Genomic DNA, 19343 nt, shown 5'->3' on the forward strand with positions numbered 1-19343 from the left:
ACACACACACACACAAAATATTGTATTGCTAACAGAAAGTCTTTGTTACATCATAATTGGACGAGGGAGAAAAGGTCAAAGGTCAGTTGGCTCCGCTGATAAGACCATCAGAAATATTGATTCTTGTTTCATGTCAGATCATAACCCATTATATTACAACTCTACATGTAGAGTGAGTTTCACTGGCGGTCTGGGAATAATTGGGCCCATGAGAGACACATCAGTCTCTCTCTCTCTCTCTCTCTCTCTCTCTCTCTCTCTCTCTCTCTCTCAGTCCTGAGCTCCACAGATGTGAGACGCCCGTCCTCTGTAAGCGCTCAGATATGGGACTCTTCAACACACCAGTATTGATCGTCCACTTCTTATTATTTACATGTTACGAAGCAGAGAAATTAAAAACCAGAGGTCTGCGGCAGAAGGATGTGGACTACATGGAGAAAGTAAGATTTTAAGTAATTATTTATTATTTCTGTTGCTTTTTTTGTGGAAAAACGAGTTAGATTTAATGTATAATGCATTTAGACCCACACTCGCAGGTTTGTCTCCGGAGACTCAGTTACTGCATTCACTGAATGAAGATGTTTGTCCGCTCAGATCATTCGTTCTTGGGGAAAGTTTGAGATCACACTGAGTTTTGCTTGCAAACTTTATTTCCAGAGTTTACAATCTCTTCTCAACCTCTAGGAGAAACGTCAGAGTTTTCAACCTTCGAGAAGCAATAAGTCTTCATAAAAATGAGATATAAAAGATCTAATCGGTGCTTTTTCTTACATATAAGAAGGTTTATCAGTAACACTTAATATGTGAAACACATAAAGGATATACACATATAATGCATTGTATATTCACAGTGCATTACATCTTTTCAAAATTGTAACCACACTCTCAGAGAAAAAGGTACAAAAGCGGTCACTGGGGCTGTACCTTTTCAAAAGGTAAACTTTTGTCCATTTTAGGTGCTAATATGTACATTTTAAGTGTTAATTTGTACATTTTATGTGCTAATATGTCTATTTAGGTACTAATTTGTACATTTTAGGTGCTAATATGTACCACTAAGGTACCAATATGCAGCCTTTGGGTACAAAGGTTTACCTTTTGAAAAGGTACAGCCCCAGTGACAGCTTTTGTACCTATTTTTCTGAGAGTGCAAAGTTAAAATCCATTATTTGCAGATTCCTTGTCTGAAACTGGTTGTTTATCATGTGTTTTAATGCATTATACTTCCTAAAGGTGTTCAATTAATAGATATTATAACTGTGGTTACAATTGTTCATGCATGATGAGGCATAATTAATGCATTAAAATACTTTTATAATGCATTAAATAGAGGCTTTAAGTGAAGTGTTTCAGTTTATCGTGACTTTATTGTCGGGAAGAGTCAGTTAGGCTATGTGTGTGTGAGTGACTGGAAAGTAATTGGCGGATTCTCTCTTTAAGGAATAATCTATATTATAACTGATTTCTCATTGACTAAAGCCTTTCCCAGTGTACGAAATACCCGTCAATATTGTACAGTAGTATACAATAGGCCTTTAAACAAATGTTATGTTACTCTAACGCATATGGTTTTGTTCAGTTCGGCGAGACGGTTCGAATGAGCCCGGTCTCCGACGGATACTTTGAGTTTTCGCCGAGATATTTGCGATTTTCACTTCCGGATGTGATTTGGGGGCCTGAGATACAGATACGGTGGCCCACGAGGCTGGGAGTGGTCTTTTTCGAAAGGTCTCAGCCCGTTCTCCACTCGATAAAAATTTGGCGTCGAAACGTTGATTTTTCGATGAGATATTTGCGATTTTCTCCTGAGCTTGTGGCGCCATTTCAGAGCGCGGCCGACGGTCTTCGGCTAATATCTCCGCGAATACTCCAACAAAAATGACGAAACGCATATGGTTGTGTTCAGTTCGGCGAGACGGTTCGAATGAGCCCGGTTTCCGATGGATACATTGAGATTTCGCTGAGATATTTGCGTTTTTCACTTCCGGGGAGGGCTTTGAGGGCCGCTTCGTGCATGCCGAGTAAAGTTTTATGTAGCCTACGTTTAAGGTTTTTAATTTAATTTACAAATGCACCAAAATCCCCCAAATGCTAATTTGATGAGTTCATGTGACAAAAGCAGCATGTTACAGTTTGAAATGGCGATCACTACATAATACGATTAGTTTGACATAATATTTTTGAATATCAGTACACCATAGACATCGTCATCAAAGTGAGCTGAATGTACAGCTGTTATCTGTTGAATATTCTGCGCCTCATTTCATCCCCTGATTGCTTCGAAATCTCCCGAGGTCCAATTCAAGACAAATTTGATATTCATCGTTTGCATAATTGAATTCAACAATCTTGCCTGCATGTGGAACCATCTGCATTTTCATTAGAAAGAAACAAAGTTGAACTCTGAATAATCCAGATATAAACCAGCAAATCATGAGTGTGTTTGATAACCAGTGTCTAACTACAACAGAACAGACACAACCAGACTCAGAGAACACACTGCTCTTCGTTAGGACTGATTAAAACACACTATCCAATGAATTCATGCTTTGTTGAGATGCACAATATGTCTAACAATTCATAACAGAATGCAAGTATATATTCTTAGTGGTGTAGTAGACACTGGCACTCCTGTCTCAAAGATGCCCCGCCTTCTGAAAGCACACTGTGTTCTGATTGGTCGAGCGCTTCAAGTGTGTTTTGGAAATGCCCCGCCCCTTTCCATAACTGCCAGTTTAACACACTTCTAACTAACTCAACCAGGCCCCGCCCCTTTATTCTGTGCATGAATTATTATAATGAATTATCTAACCCTGACGCTGATATAATATAATATAATATAATATAATATAATATAATATAATGACTCTGATATTGAGAAGGGACTTATATAATATAATATAATATAATATAATATAATGACTCTGATATTGAGAAGGGACTTATATAATATAATATAATATAATATAATATAATATAATATAATATAATATAATATAATATAATATAATGACTGATATAAGGGACTTTGGACACTGAAGAAAGATGAGTGGAGAAAAGCAGAATAGATGTTCTCTAAGTAATTGTGTATTTATATTAATTTCGTTTTTAATGCAAGTTCTTGGTGTTATTGTGAATGATTAATCCATTCACATTATTCCAAAGAAAAAAATATATTGTAAAGTATTAGGAAAATGTAACAACTTTCTCCACTGGCCAAGCATTCACATCGCTGACTGCATAAAGTCTGTTTCCGTGTTATTTTAACATTATTTATATACTATTAAAGTATTTATTACTTCACTTTTATTTTATATTTCAGATTTAAGATATTGTAAAAAGATATTTTAGATATTGTTTTTTAATGACAGCATAGAAAAACAGAAAGTATACTATACGTTGACTGCACATAATCAGTTATTAATGTTTCATTGGAGCTCTTGTTTTTCGTGGTTTCTGGACAAAAATGATGTTGCACATTTCTTCATTGTGTTATTCTCACAAAAACAAAAAACAAAACAAAAACACTCGACTCCAAGCAGTACTATTGATCAGGAAGTTTGTGTGTGTGTGTGTGTGTGTGTGTGTGTGTGTGTGTGTGTGTGTGTGTGTGTGTGTGTGTGTGTGTGTGTGTGTGTGTGTGTGTGTGTGTGTGTGTGTGTGGAAAGCTCAGGTGTGTTCTGTCAGTAAAGCGCAGCGGAGCCAAACTGTGCATGGTCTGGCAGTGCGACTCGTGAGCTTATAAATATGAATATATTCCCCGCCCGTGGCCCGTGGCCCGTGGCCGGTACCGGGAGATTTATGGGCTGTTTAATGGCCCTTATTTCCACAGCTCTGCTCGCTCTCGCAGGCTCGCTGATGAGACGCTGCATTACTCTTGCAGAGAGACTCGTGACAGCAGACCTCCTGCACTCCTGTCATGATCACATCGCTTCATATTCCAGTCTTACATGCAGATGTTAATGTTCGGTGCGTCACCGCCTCGATAATGCACAAAACTCTAAATAGCCTATTATGCATGCGTTTTTAAAAAATGTGTTATTGTTATTTTCTGCATGGTCGGAGAGAGCCATGCATTTCGGCTATAGGTTTCTCATCTATAAGTGGCATTTGCATTAGTCTGCACCCCCTGAGAGACTCGTGCATTTTTTTTTTGCACACATGTCATTTTTCGGTACTGAATATCAAATTGATAAATTAACGTGTTTTAGCATTTTACTAGCATGAATTAGCATGTTGCTAGCATGTTTTAACACATTACTAGCAAGAATTAGCATGCAAGCATTAATTAGCATGTGAACATGTTTAAGCATGTTGCTTGCATGAATTAGCATGTTGCGAACATGTTTTAACACATTGTCAGCATGAATTAGCATGTTGCTAACAACAATTAGCATGTTGCTAACATGTTTTAAGTAACACATTATAGCATGAATTGGCATTTTAACATGTTTTAGCATTTTACTAGCATGAATTAGCATGTTGCTAGCATGTTTTAACACATTACTAGCATGAATTAGCATGCTAGCATTAATTAGCGTGTAAACATTAAGCATGTTGCTTGCATGGATTAAGCATGTTGCGAACATGTTATATTGCTAATTGCTAATATTATATTATAGCATGAATTGGCATTTTAACATGTTTTAGCATTTTACTAGCATGAATTAGCATGTTGTTAGCAAGAATTAGCATGTTGCTAACATGTTTTAAGTAACACTAGCATGAATTAGCATGTTAACATGTTTTAGCATTTTACTAGCATGAATTAGCATGTTGTTAGCATGTTTTAACACATTACTAGCATGAATTAGCATGTAAACATGTTTTAGCATTTTACTAGCATGAATTAACATGTTGCTAGCATGTTTTAACACATTACTAGCATGAATTAGCATGTAAACATGTTTCAGCATTACTAAAATGAATTAACATGCTAGCATTAATTAGCATGTAAACATTGAGCATGTTGCTTGCATGGATTAAGCATGTTGCGAACATGTTTTAACACATTGTCAGCATGAATTAGCATGTTGCTAGCAATAATTAGCATGTTGCTAACATGTTTTAAGTAACACATTACTAGCATGAATTAGCATGTTAACATGTTTTAGCATTTTACTAGCATGAATTAGCACGTTACTAGCATGAATTAGCATGTAAACATGTTTAAGCATATTGCTAGCATGAATTAGCATGTTGCGAACATGTTTTAACACATTGTCAGCATGAATTAGCATGTTAACGTGTTTTAACATTTTACTAGCATGAATTAGCATGTTAACATGAATTAGGATGTTAGCATGTTTAAGCATGTTGCTAGCATGAATTAGTGTGTTAACATGTTGCTAGCATGAATTAGCACATTGTCAGCATGAATTAACATGTTACTAACATGTTTAAGTAACACATTATTAGCATGAATTAGCATGTTAACATGTTTTAGCATTTTAATAGCATGTTGTTAGCACGTTTTAACACATTGCTAACATGAATATGCACAGCATGAATTAGCATGTTAACATGTTTTAGCATGTTGCTAGCATGAATTAGCATGTTGCCATCATGTTTAAACACATTGTTAGCATAAATTAACGGATTGGCATGTTGTTAGCACGTTTTAACACATTGCTAACATGAATATGCACAGCATGAATTAGCATGTTAACATGTTTTAGCATGTTGCTAGCATGAATTAGCATGTTGCCATCATGTTTTAACACATTGTTAGCATAAATTAACGGATTGGCATGTTGTTAGCACGTTTTAACACATTGCTAACATGAATATGCACAGCATGAATTAGCATGTTAACATGTTTTAGCATGTTGCTAGCATGAATTAGCATGTTGCCATCATGTTTAAACACATTGTTAGCATAAATTAACGGATTGGCATGTTGTTAGCACGTTTTAACACATTGCTAACATGAATATGCACAGCATGAATTAGCATGTTAACATGTTTTAGCATTTTAATAGCATGAATTAGCATGTTGTTAGCACGTTTTAACACATTGCTGACATGAATATGCACAGCATGAATTAGCATGTTAACATGTTTTAGCATGTTGCTAGCATGACTTAACGTGCGTTCTACAGCCTGGATGGACGAATGAGTGTGTCTCCATGCTCTTTAGTGACTGTACAAAAGAGTTTCAGCCACTGCATGTTTTCCTCATCATCACTCCTGACGCTTTACACTGACTGGAGATCAGCTGTTGAATCCTGTGTGTTGCAGTTCTCCAGCTGCCTCCAGGGTCCCGCCGGCCCCCCGGGAAGAGATGGGAATCCGGGAGTGAACGGGATCCCAGGCACTCCGGGCGTCCCGGGGCGAGACGGGGCGAGAGGACAGAAGGGGGAGTGTGTGACGGAGCGCTTCGAGGAGCCCTGGAGACCCAACTATAAGCAGTGCGCCTGGAACGCGCTCAACTACGGCATCGACCTGGGGAAAATCACAGTAAGACATCTGACCAATCAGAAGCATAGCAAGACATCTGACCAATCAGAAGCACAGCAAGACATCTGACCAATCAGAGGGCTTCATTAATACCAGCGTTCACGTCCAAAAGAGCACACAACATCTTTAATGTTTTCTCCGGTATATGTGTGGTTTCTTCCTCCTCAGGAGTGCACGTTCACTAAGCAGCAAGTGTCCAGCTCTCTCCGTGTGTTGTTCAGTGGTTCGCTCAGGCTCAAGTGTAAGGCGGCGTGTTGCCAGCGCTGGTACTTCACCTTCAACGGGGCCGAATGTGCGTCTCCATTACCTGTGGAGTCCATCATTTACCTGGATCAGGGAAGCCCAGAGTTCAACAACACCATCAACATCCACAGAACCTCATCAGGTCAGTGACCTCTGAACCCCACCATAACCATAACACTATGAGAAATGATGTGGTTGGAATTTATTAATGAATTTACTTTATACAACAAATAATATAGTACTTACAATTGTCAGGACTTAAATGTTCTTAAATTTCGAATATTAATTACACTCTAAAAATTGCTGGTTCGTTTTAACCCAACTTTGGGTCAAATATGGACAGACCCAGCCATTGGGTTACATTTTTTAATTACATTTTTAACCCAACATTTGGGTTTGTCCATATTTGACCCAAAGTTGGGTTAAAACAACCCAGCATTTTTTAATCATTAGATTTCAGTAGGCCTACTAATATTATATTGAGTGAAATGCAGTTTAACCTGTTTGAGCCACTGATTTGTATTTATATTTGTACAAATAATATTTGAAATATGTGATCTGGTCATCTCTGCCGAATAAAAGGATGATACGAGATGTTTGGGTTTATTTGGCGATAGTGACATTAAAGAGGAACACGAAGCCTTGTGTTGAATGATCGAATAAATAAATAATCATCCTTCCCTCACACTTACAGTAGTAACACATCTTACCCTCGCAGGTTAAAATTACCACAAAGCTTTAAAATTATACTTCTTTTTTTTTTTTTTTTGTTCAGAAAACTTATTCTATTTCATTTTGAGCATATTTGTCATTTTTTTAATGCAATTTCTGGGAAGATTTTTTGTTATTTTTTAATTTTATTTACCTTTTAAATGACTGGATTTGATCGATAAATAATAAATAGTAGGCTAATTTAAACATTCCCCAAAGCTTTAAAATTATACTTCTTTTTTTTTTTTTTTGTTCAGAAAACTTATTCTATTTCATTTTGAGCATATTTTTCATTTTTTAATGCAATTTCTGGGAAGATTTTTTGTTATTTTTAATTTTATTTACCTTTTAAATGACTGGATTTTATCGATAAATAATAAATAGTAGGCTAATTTAAACATTCCCCAAAGCTTTAAAACTATTCTTCTTTTTTTTTTTTTTGTTCAGAAAACTTATTCTATTTCATTTTGAGCATATTTTTCATTTTTTTTAATGCAATTTCTGGGAAGATTTTTTGTTATTTTTTAATTTTATTTACCTTTTAAATGACTGGATTTTATCGATAAATAATAAATAGTAGGCTAATTTAAACATTCCCCAAAGCTTTAAAACTATTCTTCTTTTTTTTTTTTTGTTCAGAAAACTTATTCTATTTCATTTTGAGCATATTTTTCTTTTTTTTTTTAATGCAATTTCTGGGAAGATTTTTTGTTATTTTTTAATTTTATTTACCTTTTAAATGACTGGATTTGATCGATAAATAATAAATAGTAGGCTAATTTAAACACATCCCTCACATTCTTTCAACTTAAATTTAAAATAACTCACAATTTACTGCATAAACTTTTGGTATCCTGTTATCTGGACCCCACCATATACCATTTTGGAAATAGTCATGCCTGATTGGTCTTAACCCCAGTGACGGTTAGGTTTAGGGTGGGGTTAGGGGTAGGCCATCGTGGGGTCCGGATAACAGGAAAGTACCAAACTTTTTAATTCAGCTATAAATATCGTACATTGGGAGTCTTTGCAGAGCTCGAAAATAATAATAACTCATGATATTTGATGACTCTAGATGGGCTTATAGCTCTATATGGAGTAGAGGAGCTGTTCCTATGGGTCCTAAAGCCAGTTCACTTCTCAGATACACATGTAGACAATATAATCATTTCTATGGTAATGTTTTACCTTTTTTTTTTTCTTCTTATTCTTTTTTCAATTTCAACTACAAAACTAATTTTGTTTATTCGTGTTTCAAGTGCGATAACAGTCCGAGGGTGTTGAACCCCCCTGATGAACACTCAATTTAAAAAAGAACTGCACTCTAAAAAATGCTGGGTTGTTTTAACACAATTTTGGGTCAAATATGGACACAATTGTTGGATTAAAAAATGCAATATATAAATGTAACCCAACAGCTGGGTTTGTCCATATTTGACCCAAAATTGGGTTAAAATAACCCAGCATTTTTTAGAGTGTGCGGGTCAGAATGAGCCGAGGATGGGAGTCTAACACCGCTGTGTCTGCTGGTTTCAGTGGAAGGTGTGTGTGGAGGAGTGGGCAAAGGCCTGGTGGATGTGGCGGTGTGGGTCGGAACATGTGGAGATTATCCTCACGGAGACGCTTCTACCGGCTGGAACTCGGTGTCTCGAGTGATCATAGAAGAGCTTCCATGAGCGTCTGAAACTCTTCCTCATCATCATCATCATCAGCAATACCGCGTCTTCTGTCCGTCCAGTCCGTTTCCAAACTGTTTCTAACAATATCTCAATGACATCCAAACAAACGGTTAAAAATGTAAAAAGGTTAAATACAAACTTTTTAACCCAATGGTTTGGTGTGTCCATATTTGACCACTCTACTGACCGACTGTGGCTTCCTGTGAAAACACTCCTGCATCATTTCGCTGTCTCATGGTTTGATATTTTGTTTGATAATTGCAGTGACATTCTCCAGCCCTCGGCACAGCCACACGCCTCGGCCTCGTTTATCAGACGTCGCATTGAAAATCAATTCCCAAATGTGTGTACACGTGATTCACAGAACGATACGGACAAAAAACATCTTCCAGATGTCAAATCTATAAACTGCAAATGATCTTCTTGAAATGAAAGTGCGCACCTGAAGTGTTCCCGATCTAATTAATGTCATTAACGTTTAAAAAATACACCAATCGACGTCCGATTGCTTTACCTGAACTACAGGTTTAATAAATGAGGCCCAGATCCTTCAATCCAACCGATGCACAAGTCTCGTATTGAACAGTTTGAGTCTGGACAGGCACTGCAAAAACTATGGATCACTTTTTAAATGTCAATAAAGTTTTTCAAGAATTCCTAACTTTGGGTGCATGTTCTCATTTTTAAGGACATGAATTTGAGCTCATTAACAGAAATGAGCCAGAAAATGTCAGATTCAGTAAATTTGTGTGTTTTGAGGTTTGGTTTGAACAATGATGGAACAGATTTCCATATAAAACACAGTTTTACTGTTCACTTGATTTCATTACTGTTCACAAAAATTTAATTGATAAAGCATATTAAAGGGGCTATCCAGCAAAAACCCCAGTGTTAAATTGAAACTTCAAATTCAAGAGCGGTAAACCTGAAGCAGTGTTAAAGATACTGAGATAATTAGTGATGATTGACCATTAGTGAAGACACCTGATAATAATTAGCCAAATCACTGACGTAAAGAGTCATTATGGTGATCAGTGTTTGCTTTAGTTGGGCTCTTTACCCTTGATTTTAAAATGTTTAAACAACTTTTTTTTTAGACACAGGCCCAACTAAAGCAGACATTGATCACCATAATGGCGACTCTTTCCTTCAGTGATTCTGCTTGTTAACATCAGGTGTTCATCACTAATAAATAGGGCTGGGTAATAAATATCGATTTCTCGATATTAATCGATTCTCATTTTTACGAACCAAAATCGATTCTTAAATCTCAAGAATCGATTAGTCATCCTGTTTCATTTGAATTAATTGACATTGTGTCGCGGCTGCGCGCATCCAAAAAATCGCAATAATCTTTGTCCTTTGTTACTATTGATATGAAACAAAGTCTCAATTTTCAAATTACATCCATTTTCTTTAGAAATTCAAAAACATAAATAGCGTTTTGGCGCTGTGGCGTGAGATCGCTCTGGAGAAGCAGCAGCGCTGATCTCACTTCCGGCTTAATAATACCAGTCACAGCGCCAAATAAACATGAATGAGCATCTGAAAGTGTGTTAAAGATAGAGTACAACTTATCGAAATCCGTATCATGTCACATTGATTCGCTCAATCAGCGTTTCAACCGTGGAAAGACGTCAGTTAAACAGCTTGTAATCAATGTATCGTCATATTTACCTCAGAAAACCCACATCAACTCGTTAGTCAGCTAGAAAAAAATAACTCTAGAGAGGAGCATTTTGCTAAATATATACACCATATTACATGTGCATTATAATCTTAATGTTCTTAATGCATATTTGAATAAATCTGGCAAGTTTTTATGACAGCCACCATTTCAATGTTTATATTTCATATAATCTTCTTACTATAAAAATAAATAAAAGTGTAATTTAAGTGTTTGTATAGCTACAAAACAGTTAATTATTACCTTCATATTAGGCTAATGAAGCCTAGTAGGCTACAACTACTCCCATAGTTTACAGCATTAGTTAAGAGATTTGATTTGCTTGAGGAAATTTGCCATTTATTTTAACTGATATCCAAAATAATCAATCGAATCGGAATCGAATTGCAAGCTTGTGAATCGAATCGAATTGTGAAATTTGTGTCAATACCCAGCCCTAGAAATAGACATCTCAATCATCACTCAATTAATCAGTTAATTATCTCCCTAACTAACACTGCTTCAGAGTTCATTTTAACACTTGAGTGTGGACTCAAACTCTGAGGAGAGTTCATGTAACACTGGAGTTTGTGTGTGTGTGTGTGTGTGTATGTAAGAATTTTCACTTATTGTATTGTTCACAAATATGTAATGACTATTTCATATATTACCCAGCCCTATATTTACCATAAATATGACCCTGGACCACAAAACATCATTTTCATTTTCAGGGTCATTTTTTTTAAACAAATAAACCTGGTTTGTTTTTTACACTTTTTAATTAGATGAAATAAACAGCCTTTAAGAGAACATAACTTACAGCCACTTAAAAAAACATACACAATCAATCCGTCATGTCCATATTCAGTATAACGTGTCACAGCAGTTGCGGTTTCTGGAGGAGTGACGACACAAATTACACTGTGAACTCTGTGGCATCATGCAGTTCAGTTTCCCAGAGAGGCTTTTCTGATGTCTGTGGACGCCAAACTCTTTCGCTGACGGGACGACCCATCCCAGGTGCGGTCCTTCACTGGTGCCGGTCCAATAAGAATCGGGAAACGTTCTCGTAAACCACAAAGGTTATGCAGCAGGCCGGAGTGACCCGGATCAGGTTTGGCACCATCCCTTTGTAGAAGCCCAACACACCCTCGTTTCTGCACAAACACATTAGAGGAAAACTGTGGTTCAACACAAGGAAGTGTTGTTCAGTCTGATCCTGGCCAGGTCATGTTTGTAAATGAGAAGTGGTTCTCAAACATTTTACCTGGATAAATAAAGGTTAAAAAAAAAAAAAAAAAAAATTCCTAGCTCATGTTAACTAAAGTAGTTCACTAATGAACCGTGTTCCCGATCAGGGGGATTTAAAAGCATAAATGTGAAGTTTTGTCATTTATATCTCCATTATTTGGTTTGCTTGTGTTGTGCTCGAGTGCATGTGAATCCCAGGCTTCACCTCCACGTTCTCCGGACGACATCCACCAATCCATCATAGGTGTTGTGCTGATCCTGCAGACGCGCTCGCACCACCTGATACGGGTACGTCGTGGCCACTGCGAAGATTTTGGACAAAGCTGCCATAGTAATGTACTCTAATGGATTCTGCAGAGAAAATCATAAACAAACTCCATTAATGCTCTGATAAATGTGTTTTTTTGGCATTATACCGCTCTATCATGCTTGATGATGTGTTTCAGGCTCTACTAGAACAGGTTTCATGCATTATTCTCCTCATATTCTCGCTCTGTTTACTTCCTGTCTCTATGAAGCCCCTCCTCTTGAAAGCACACTGTGCTCTGATTGGTCGGCTGGATCAGTGCGTTGTGATTGGTCGAGCGCTTCGATTGTGTTAGGGAAATGCCCCGCCCCTTTCCATAACCACCAGTTTAACACACTACTAACTAACTCACCCAGGCCCCGCCCCTTTATTCTGCGCATTAATTATTATAATGAGGAATATTGAGACGTGAGACTACAGAGGCGTTTCAGGAGTTCAGATGAACATCATGGCTGCTCTTTAAAATAATAACAGTTTGAATGGTTTATCGTATAATGTGATGTTTGTGTGCATTGCTTATACTAACCAGTTTCGCATCTGATTGCATGTTTCTGTATTTGTTATAATCTCTCTTCAGCTCTTCGTACGCCATGAACTGCAGTGCACCATGGGAGGTCCCAAACAAACCCGGAACAAACCCCTAGGGATCACAAGCGTTAACTCTGCTAGATGAAACAAACAAACAAAGCCCACAGCATGAGGTGAACCGAAGCTCAGTCATGATGCAAGTGCTCCTCCTAGTGGCACACAGTGGAACGCTTCTGTGTTAAAGTGCCATGAAAGCCCCGTTTCATCCTGCTCCAGGTCAGTGTCGTCTCCCCTTCTCCTTCCTCAATCTTCCACAGTTTCTAAAGACCGACTCTGAGGTGAATGAGCAGGATAACTCAGGGGTTTCAGGACACTTTAAAGGGAACAGTCCAGCGCTTTACCCGATAGAGTCCTGCGACCCCTTCGTGCCGGTATATTTTGGCCAGCGCGTCCATCATCCCGGTGTACTGTTTCCCGGACGGGTCGGCGCTGTACTGCAGAACCAGCCGGGTCTTGGTGACCCAGATCGGATTGGTCAGGCACAGCGTCATCGCCCCTAACAGACACGAGATCACGTGTTGTAAAACCAAGATCCACATGAACATCCTTTAAATGAACGATGCGTCTAATTCAATTAGAGGAACCCGTGACACACACACACACTCTTGACATTAGATTTTATACTGTCCTCCAGATAGATTTGCACCCCGCTTCGTGTCATGAAAAGCTTTTTGTGATATTAAAGGGGTGGTGTAATGCCCTTTTCACAAGATGTAAAATAAATCTCTGATGTCCCCAGTGTGTGTGTGTGTGTGTGTGTCTGTGTGGTTTTACCCCACTAAAAGTTAAAATCTGAATAACATCATCCGCTGAATTTTGTGTGAATGCATCCATATGCATATGTAAAGTGTTATCATTTAAGCACATCTGATATATGAATAGTGTATTTGCTGTGGTTTAGGGGTGAGAAAGAGCCTGACCTGCTCCGGCGGCCGACAGCAAGTGTTCAGCGGCGCTCAGCTCCTTCTGCCGGCGCTCTCTGGTGTACGCTTTAATTGCATTGTAACTACAAATATAAAAATAAGTTATAATACTTATGAGATATATCTAACAGTATATGATTTATCGGTGTTAGGCAGAATAAATGACTCTGGACCTTTTAAAAAGTATTGCACACACGAGTTGCAATGCATATGCATTAAGAGCATTTAACAACTGTTGAACTAGTGAAAATGGTGCCCAAGTATATATATATATATATATATATATATATATGACTGTAAAAAAACTGTAAAAAAAAACTGTAAAACTGTAAAAAAAAAAAAAAAAAAAGAAATAATAATTAATGATAACTATATATATATACAACAAAAATTAACAAATTTCATTATAAAATTATCATAAATTTCATGGGGTAATGAGATGTTTTATATATATATTTTATTTTTCTTGTAATTATATTTTATTAATAATACTTGAGGTTCCCTTATAATTTTAATAAATTTTTTGCACAAAAAAAAACATATATTCATATGCATAACACAATAATTTTCAACCTTCATTCTGACCCATCTGTTTGAAAATATCAGTTTTTAAGGCTCCTTTAAGGATTGTCAATTATTTTGTATAAATACACAGACATATGCATGCATACATTTAAGAAAATTTGTATTATTTTTATATTTATATAAAATAGTTATATATAGTTATGTATATATAAAATATGTATATATAATATAAACTATATAAAAATATATAATAAATACATGCAAATATTTCTGAAAAAAAAAACATGCATATGTGTGTATCTATACAAAATAATTACACACAGTACACACACATATTTTATGTAAACACAAACTTTTTTTTGGATGTGATTAATCGATGGGATTAACACATGTCTCGTGTCACAACCCATACATACATGCAAGATAAATGCATACAGAAATAAATACATACAAGAAGAAGTAAAGCCCCCATGATGCCCCAGCACCCCAGACATTGGGGGTGACCCCTTGATAAAGGCCCCGGAGCCCCTCCTGGTGATAGACGCTTCTCATGCAGTGCAGAATGCCAGTGTACTTCGGTCTCAGGTCCAGCCCATCACTCACTGCAACATGAAACATGTGGAATCTTACTGTAAAAGTGTTAGCGGTAGTTCTTTACTCACTCTGAAGTCATCCTAGTGTATACGACATTCTTCTTTCAGACGAATACAAGAGTTTTAGTAAAAAATGTCCTGGCTGTTCCAAGCTTTATAATGGCAGTGAATTGCTGTTTCTGTTCTGAAGTCCATAAAAGTGCATCTGTCCATCATAAAGTACACCTATCCATGATAAAAGTACATCTATCCATCATAAAAGTGTCTCTGTCCATCATAAAAGTGCATCTGTCCATCATAAGTGCATCTGTCCATCATAAAAGTGCATCTATCCATCATAAAAGTGCATCTGTCCATCATAAAAGTGCATCTGTCCATCATAAAAGTGAATCTATCCATCATAAAAGTGCATCTGTCCATCATAAAAGTGCATCTATCCATCATAAAAGTGTCTCTGTCCATCATAAAAGTGCATCTGTCCATCATAAAAGTGAATCTATCCATCATAAAAGCGCATCTATCCATCATAAAAGCGCATCTGTCCATCATAAAAGTGCATCTGTCCATCATAAGTGCATCTCTATGGATAGATTTGATGGACTTCAAAAAGACACCCATTCATTCCCATTATAAAGCTTGGAAGAGCCAGGACATTTTATATAATATAATAAAACTAATATAACTCCTATAGACCATTTTGCAAGATGTAAACAACACTGGTCCAGAAGCACTTCCTGTTTCAGTTTGTAACTGTTTTCTTTATTTCACATGTAAAGAAAAAATCTTAAAGATGTTTGTTTAACTTTTTGATTCAGTTTTATATGTTCTGTTGGTTGTATTTTATCCCAGCTTTTAAAAAACTGAAACAGGAAGTGCTTCTGGACCAGTTTTGTTTACATCTTGCAAAATGGTCTATAGTATTCGTCTGAAAGAAGAATGTCATATACACCTTGTATGACTAAATTATCATGAACTATAAAACAGATCTATATGTTATTAATTGTCGGGTTTTGGTTTTGAAATCACACCTGCAAACCTGATCTTGACCAGATCCAGGGGGTGAAGCACGAGTGTGGACGCCACGCCTCCGCTCAGACCCGCGAGGAGGTTCTCGAGTTTCACGTGACTGAAGAGACTCCTCGGGCCCGCAGAACCCGAGCCCGAACCGGGACTGGAGCTCATGGCCCTCCGGTGCTGCGGTTCAACACACTAAAACACACACTGTACATTCAATACATTCCTCGATCATTTCAAACCAGCTCTAACGTTACTAGTAAATATGTTTGTGGGATCTGCTATCAAACAGATGCTTTCAGTCAAAATCAATGGTGTCCACTCCGTGACCTTACCGGTTAATGTCAGATCATGTACAGTGACAGCAGCGATGATTCGGAAACATGCTGAAACTGGAACATGGAGCTGTACACAACACTAACTGCGCATGCGCACCATTGGAATTTCAAAATAAGAGTCTTGACAGGCACTTGTAGCAGAAATAATATTAAAATATTCAACTAAAATATATATTTTTTGTGGTACTAAATACTAATCATATGTATAATGGCAGTTGAGAGTATATGAAGAGTTCAGATGCAAAAGCCTCTAAGTGCCATTTGAAATTTTCTTCTAGAATGATAATTTTTATCAAGCTTGTATATTTAAGTTCAGTGATTTCACTTAAATGGCAATGATAATTGCCTATTAATTGTTATTTAAGTGAAATTACTGAACTTAAATATACAAGTTTGATAAAAATCATCATTAAAGAAGAAAATTTCAAATGGCATTTAGAGGCTTTTGCATCTGAACTCTTCATATTAACAATTTAGGTGTTATTTTTCTTTCATTAATGTTTTGTCTATTTTATTATCTATGTTGTTCTCTGATGAAAACTATGACATTGGGAGCAATTGATTTTCAAATATTGTGACTAGAAAATTGGTTATTTTATAGGGTATTTTATTTAGTTTATAGGCTTTTAATTTCTAACCAATTATAGATCAGTAATCTTATCTCTCCTTTACAATTACACTTGACAGAGAATTATAATAAATAATTGACGTATAATTACTTTATTATATCAATAAAACAATTACATAATTGTGTTGATAGTCATTTATTTATTTATTTTTACTTTTGTGAAACTTCGCTATTAAGATTGGTACTGAGATCAAAAAAATTCTACAAGGAACATTGTTTTGGTGACGTTTAAAAGACATGTAATTAAGTTTATTGTATTTTATTTTTATTTTTTACATAATGTAATACAAAAAGATATTAAAAGTACGATTGATTTTAAAATACCAAAATAGTAAAATAATTTTAACACTATTATACAAAAAAAACAGTTAATAAATTATAATAAAATAATTAATATTCATAGCCTACCATCACTTTAGAAATTATATTTTTCAGTGATAAGGATTAAAAAATATTTCACAATTTTTTTTAAATCTTTTTATTTTTTCTGGTCGGCCCAGATCATCCTCGGGGAGGTGCGCGTGCGCACTTCATATCGCGAGATTTATTGATTTTCCTGGCCATTCACCAAAATCAATGTACGTATTTTGCGTAATCAAACTCCACTCGTGTGACCGGTTTCTACGCCAATGGCGTAGCAGAGTTTCACGGAAGTGGTAACAAGGGGAATGTAGGGCTGCCAAAGAACGATCGGTTTCTAAAGCGGTATTTGAACATCAACATCATGGGTAAGTTCTGATCACTTTTACGATATACCATCTACCAAAACATCGCCGTTTGAGGATCGGTAGACTTTACCGAGAGCGTTTCGCTAGTTTAAATCGACGCTCGCGACTGGCGCGTTTGCTTCTTTTAGTGTAATTTAACGTTAGGTTAGTGAGAGCGCGCGAGGCATTTCCTGTCAGGGTTTTTCCTCTCGCGAGTCATTCAAGAGCGAAAAACGGCGTACGTTCGTCAGAATTAAATCAAAATTAACCAAATACACCCAAGTTTTCATAATTCTTAAACATCACACGCACGTACTTTGCAGAAATACGTTACTATTTTTTAATTAGAACATAAGAAAGCTAATGTAATGTTGGTTAGCAGCTAATCACACAACTGCCGAATTGACGCACGCAGCTGTTCAATGTCTGCGTTATTTTTAACTTGTTAATTTTTTTTTTTTTAGTTCTAAAGAATGTCGTGCAGAGATGATGTTTAGGGTGGATAGATAAGTTAACTTACTAGACTGAGAAAAGACATGCGAACCGGTTTGAAAACTAAACATTCAACGTTGTTTTGTGGTTGGTTTGTTTGTTTTTGTAATCGCCATAGTAATCTAATTTAGGGATAGATAAAGTTCAAATACTGTTTTGTCCTTTCATCTATATGTTGAATAACATATATTTGGTGCATGTAGGCAGACATAATCCGCTATTAAATGTTAATTTCTCAGATGAAAGTAGATTGTGTATGTCATGCTGGTTGCGGTCAGGCTCTCACATCCTGTACTCAGATCTGTTTTAAATAACTGCACACTTCACATAGTCTGACACCAGGTTTGTGTAGTTTAGTTAATGTGTGGCTTTAGTATTTGGCTTTACTTTAGTCTCGGCATCTCATTGCATATTTTGAGAGCCTCAGAGCAATACTGTAAAGGCCGATCGTGAGATTTATTACATAAAGAATCCAAGTTATGATGCAGAATAAATGATGCTGTGACCTTAATTGCCCTGCCAACACCATCACTTCTCATCTTGTGCAGTTCGCTTGCACGTTTTAGAGCCGCTTCGACTATCTTTATTTGACTTTCCATTAATTGTCACAAAATGAGAGAGAATTTAGCTGAATCTTTTCACATTTAGCTCTCAAAGCAAAGCTAATTTGAGTTTTTTTGACGTATTAGCCATGTCTACATTTCATAATAACATAATTCATATGTTGGCACAAACTCATTTCAAACACGAGTCTTTAGATGGAAAGGTTCCTCAGATCATGAGAAATGAAAACTGATTCTTGAGACTTGATTTCAGTCTCTAAGTGTTTCTGTCCACCTATTTTTTCGCATTAAAAGATGCTGGATTGCAACACAAAGATGCATGTAAATTATGAAAATGCACAGAAATAATCTTATGCGCTTATAAGAATACATACACATAAACTACAATAGAAATACATTAACTGCATGAGTAAATCCCCATGTGACTTCCTCAGGGGAGGCTGTGATTGGATAACTGGAGTAACCAGTGGACCAATGGCATCACAGCGTCTCTAATGTTGGTTTGGTGTTTTTGAAAAGCTTGAGTCGAAGTGTGTGTTCAGATTCAGAATGATTGGGTGTAATTCCCTCCAGAAGTGTTTCACACACACACACGAGTGTGTTCCCGAACACTAGCATGACTGAGTTTACTGTGTTTCGTCTAACGCTCGACACAC

General features: G+C 36.6%; 2 protein-coding genes across 2 annotated transcripts; one reads left to right on the forward strand and one right to left on the reverse strand.

Annotated features, from left to right (window-relative positions):
- The first annotated feature begins 297 nt into the window (after positions 1–297).
- cthrc1b (collagen triple helix repeat containing 1b) lies at positions 298–9737 on the forward strand. The gene is made up of 4 exons (XM_039688724.2): positions 298–440; positions 6241–6459; positions 6628–6844; positions 8950–9737. Exons 1-4 carry the CDS (start codon positions 324–326, stop codon positions 9087–9089), a joined length of 693 nt encoding a protein of 230 aa, XP_039544658.2. The 5' UTR covers positions 298–323; the 3' UTR covers positions 9090–9737.
- A 1781-nt stretch (positions 9738–11518) lies between these two features.
- slc25a32b (solute carrier family 25 member 32b) lies at positions 11519–16413 on the reverse strand. The gene is made up of 8 exons (XM_039688928.2): positions 16295–16413; positions 15974–16154; positions 14804–14954; positions 13825–13910; positions 13246–13400; positions 12843–12956; positions 12215–12360; positions 11519–11915 (listed from the first exon to the last, which is right to left on the reverse strand). The coding sequence occupies exons 2-8, from the start codon at positions 16125–16127 to the stop codon at positions 11789–11791; spliced, it is 933 nt and encodes a 310-aa protein (XP_039544862.2). The 5' UTR covers positions 16128–16154; positions 16295–16413; the 3' UTR covers positions 11519–11788.
- Between the last annotated feature and the right edge of the window lie 2930 nt (positions 16414–19343).

The sequence above is a fragment of the Pimephales promelas genome, chromosome 12 (genome assembly GCF_988280905.1).
Source record: "Pimephales promelas chromosome 12, fPimPro1.hap1.1, whole genome shotgun sequence".
NCBI lineage: Eukaryota > Metazoa > Chordata > Actinopteri > Cypriniformes > Leuciscidae > Pimephales > Pimephales promelas.

Coding starts and splice junctions, on each gene's coding strand:
- cthrc1b (XM_039688724.2), top strand. CDS start 324: ATGGGACTCTTCAACACACCAGTATTGATCGTCCACTTCTTATTATTT. Junction 441..6,240: donor ATGTGGACTACATGGAGAAA/GTAAGATTTTAA, acceptor TGTGTGTTGCAG/TTCTCCAGCTGCCTCCAGGG. Junction 6,460..6,627: donor TCGACCTGGGGAAAATCACA/GTAAGACATCTG, acceptor CTTCCTCCTCAG/GAGTGCACGTTCACTAAGCA.
- slc25a32b (XM_039688928.2), bottom strand. CDS start 16,127: ATGAGCTCCAGTCCCGGTTCGGGCTCGGGTTCTGCGGGCCCGAGGAGT. Junction 13,911..14,803: donor TGGGGGCTTTACTTCTTCTT/GTATGTATTTAT, acceptor TTATATTTGTAG/TTACAATGCAATTAAAGCGT. Junction 12,361..12,842: donor TGCAATCAGATGCGAAACTG/GTTAGTATAAGC, acceptor TTTTCTCTGCAG/AATCCATTAGAGTACATTAC.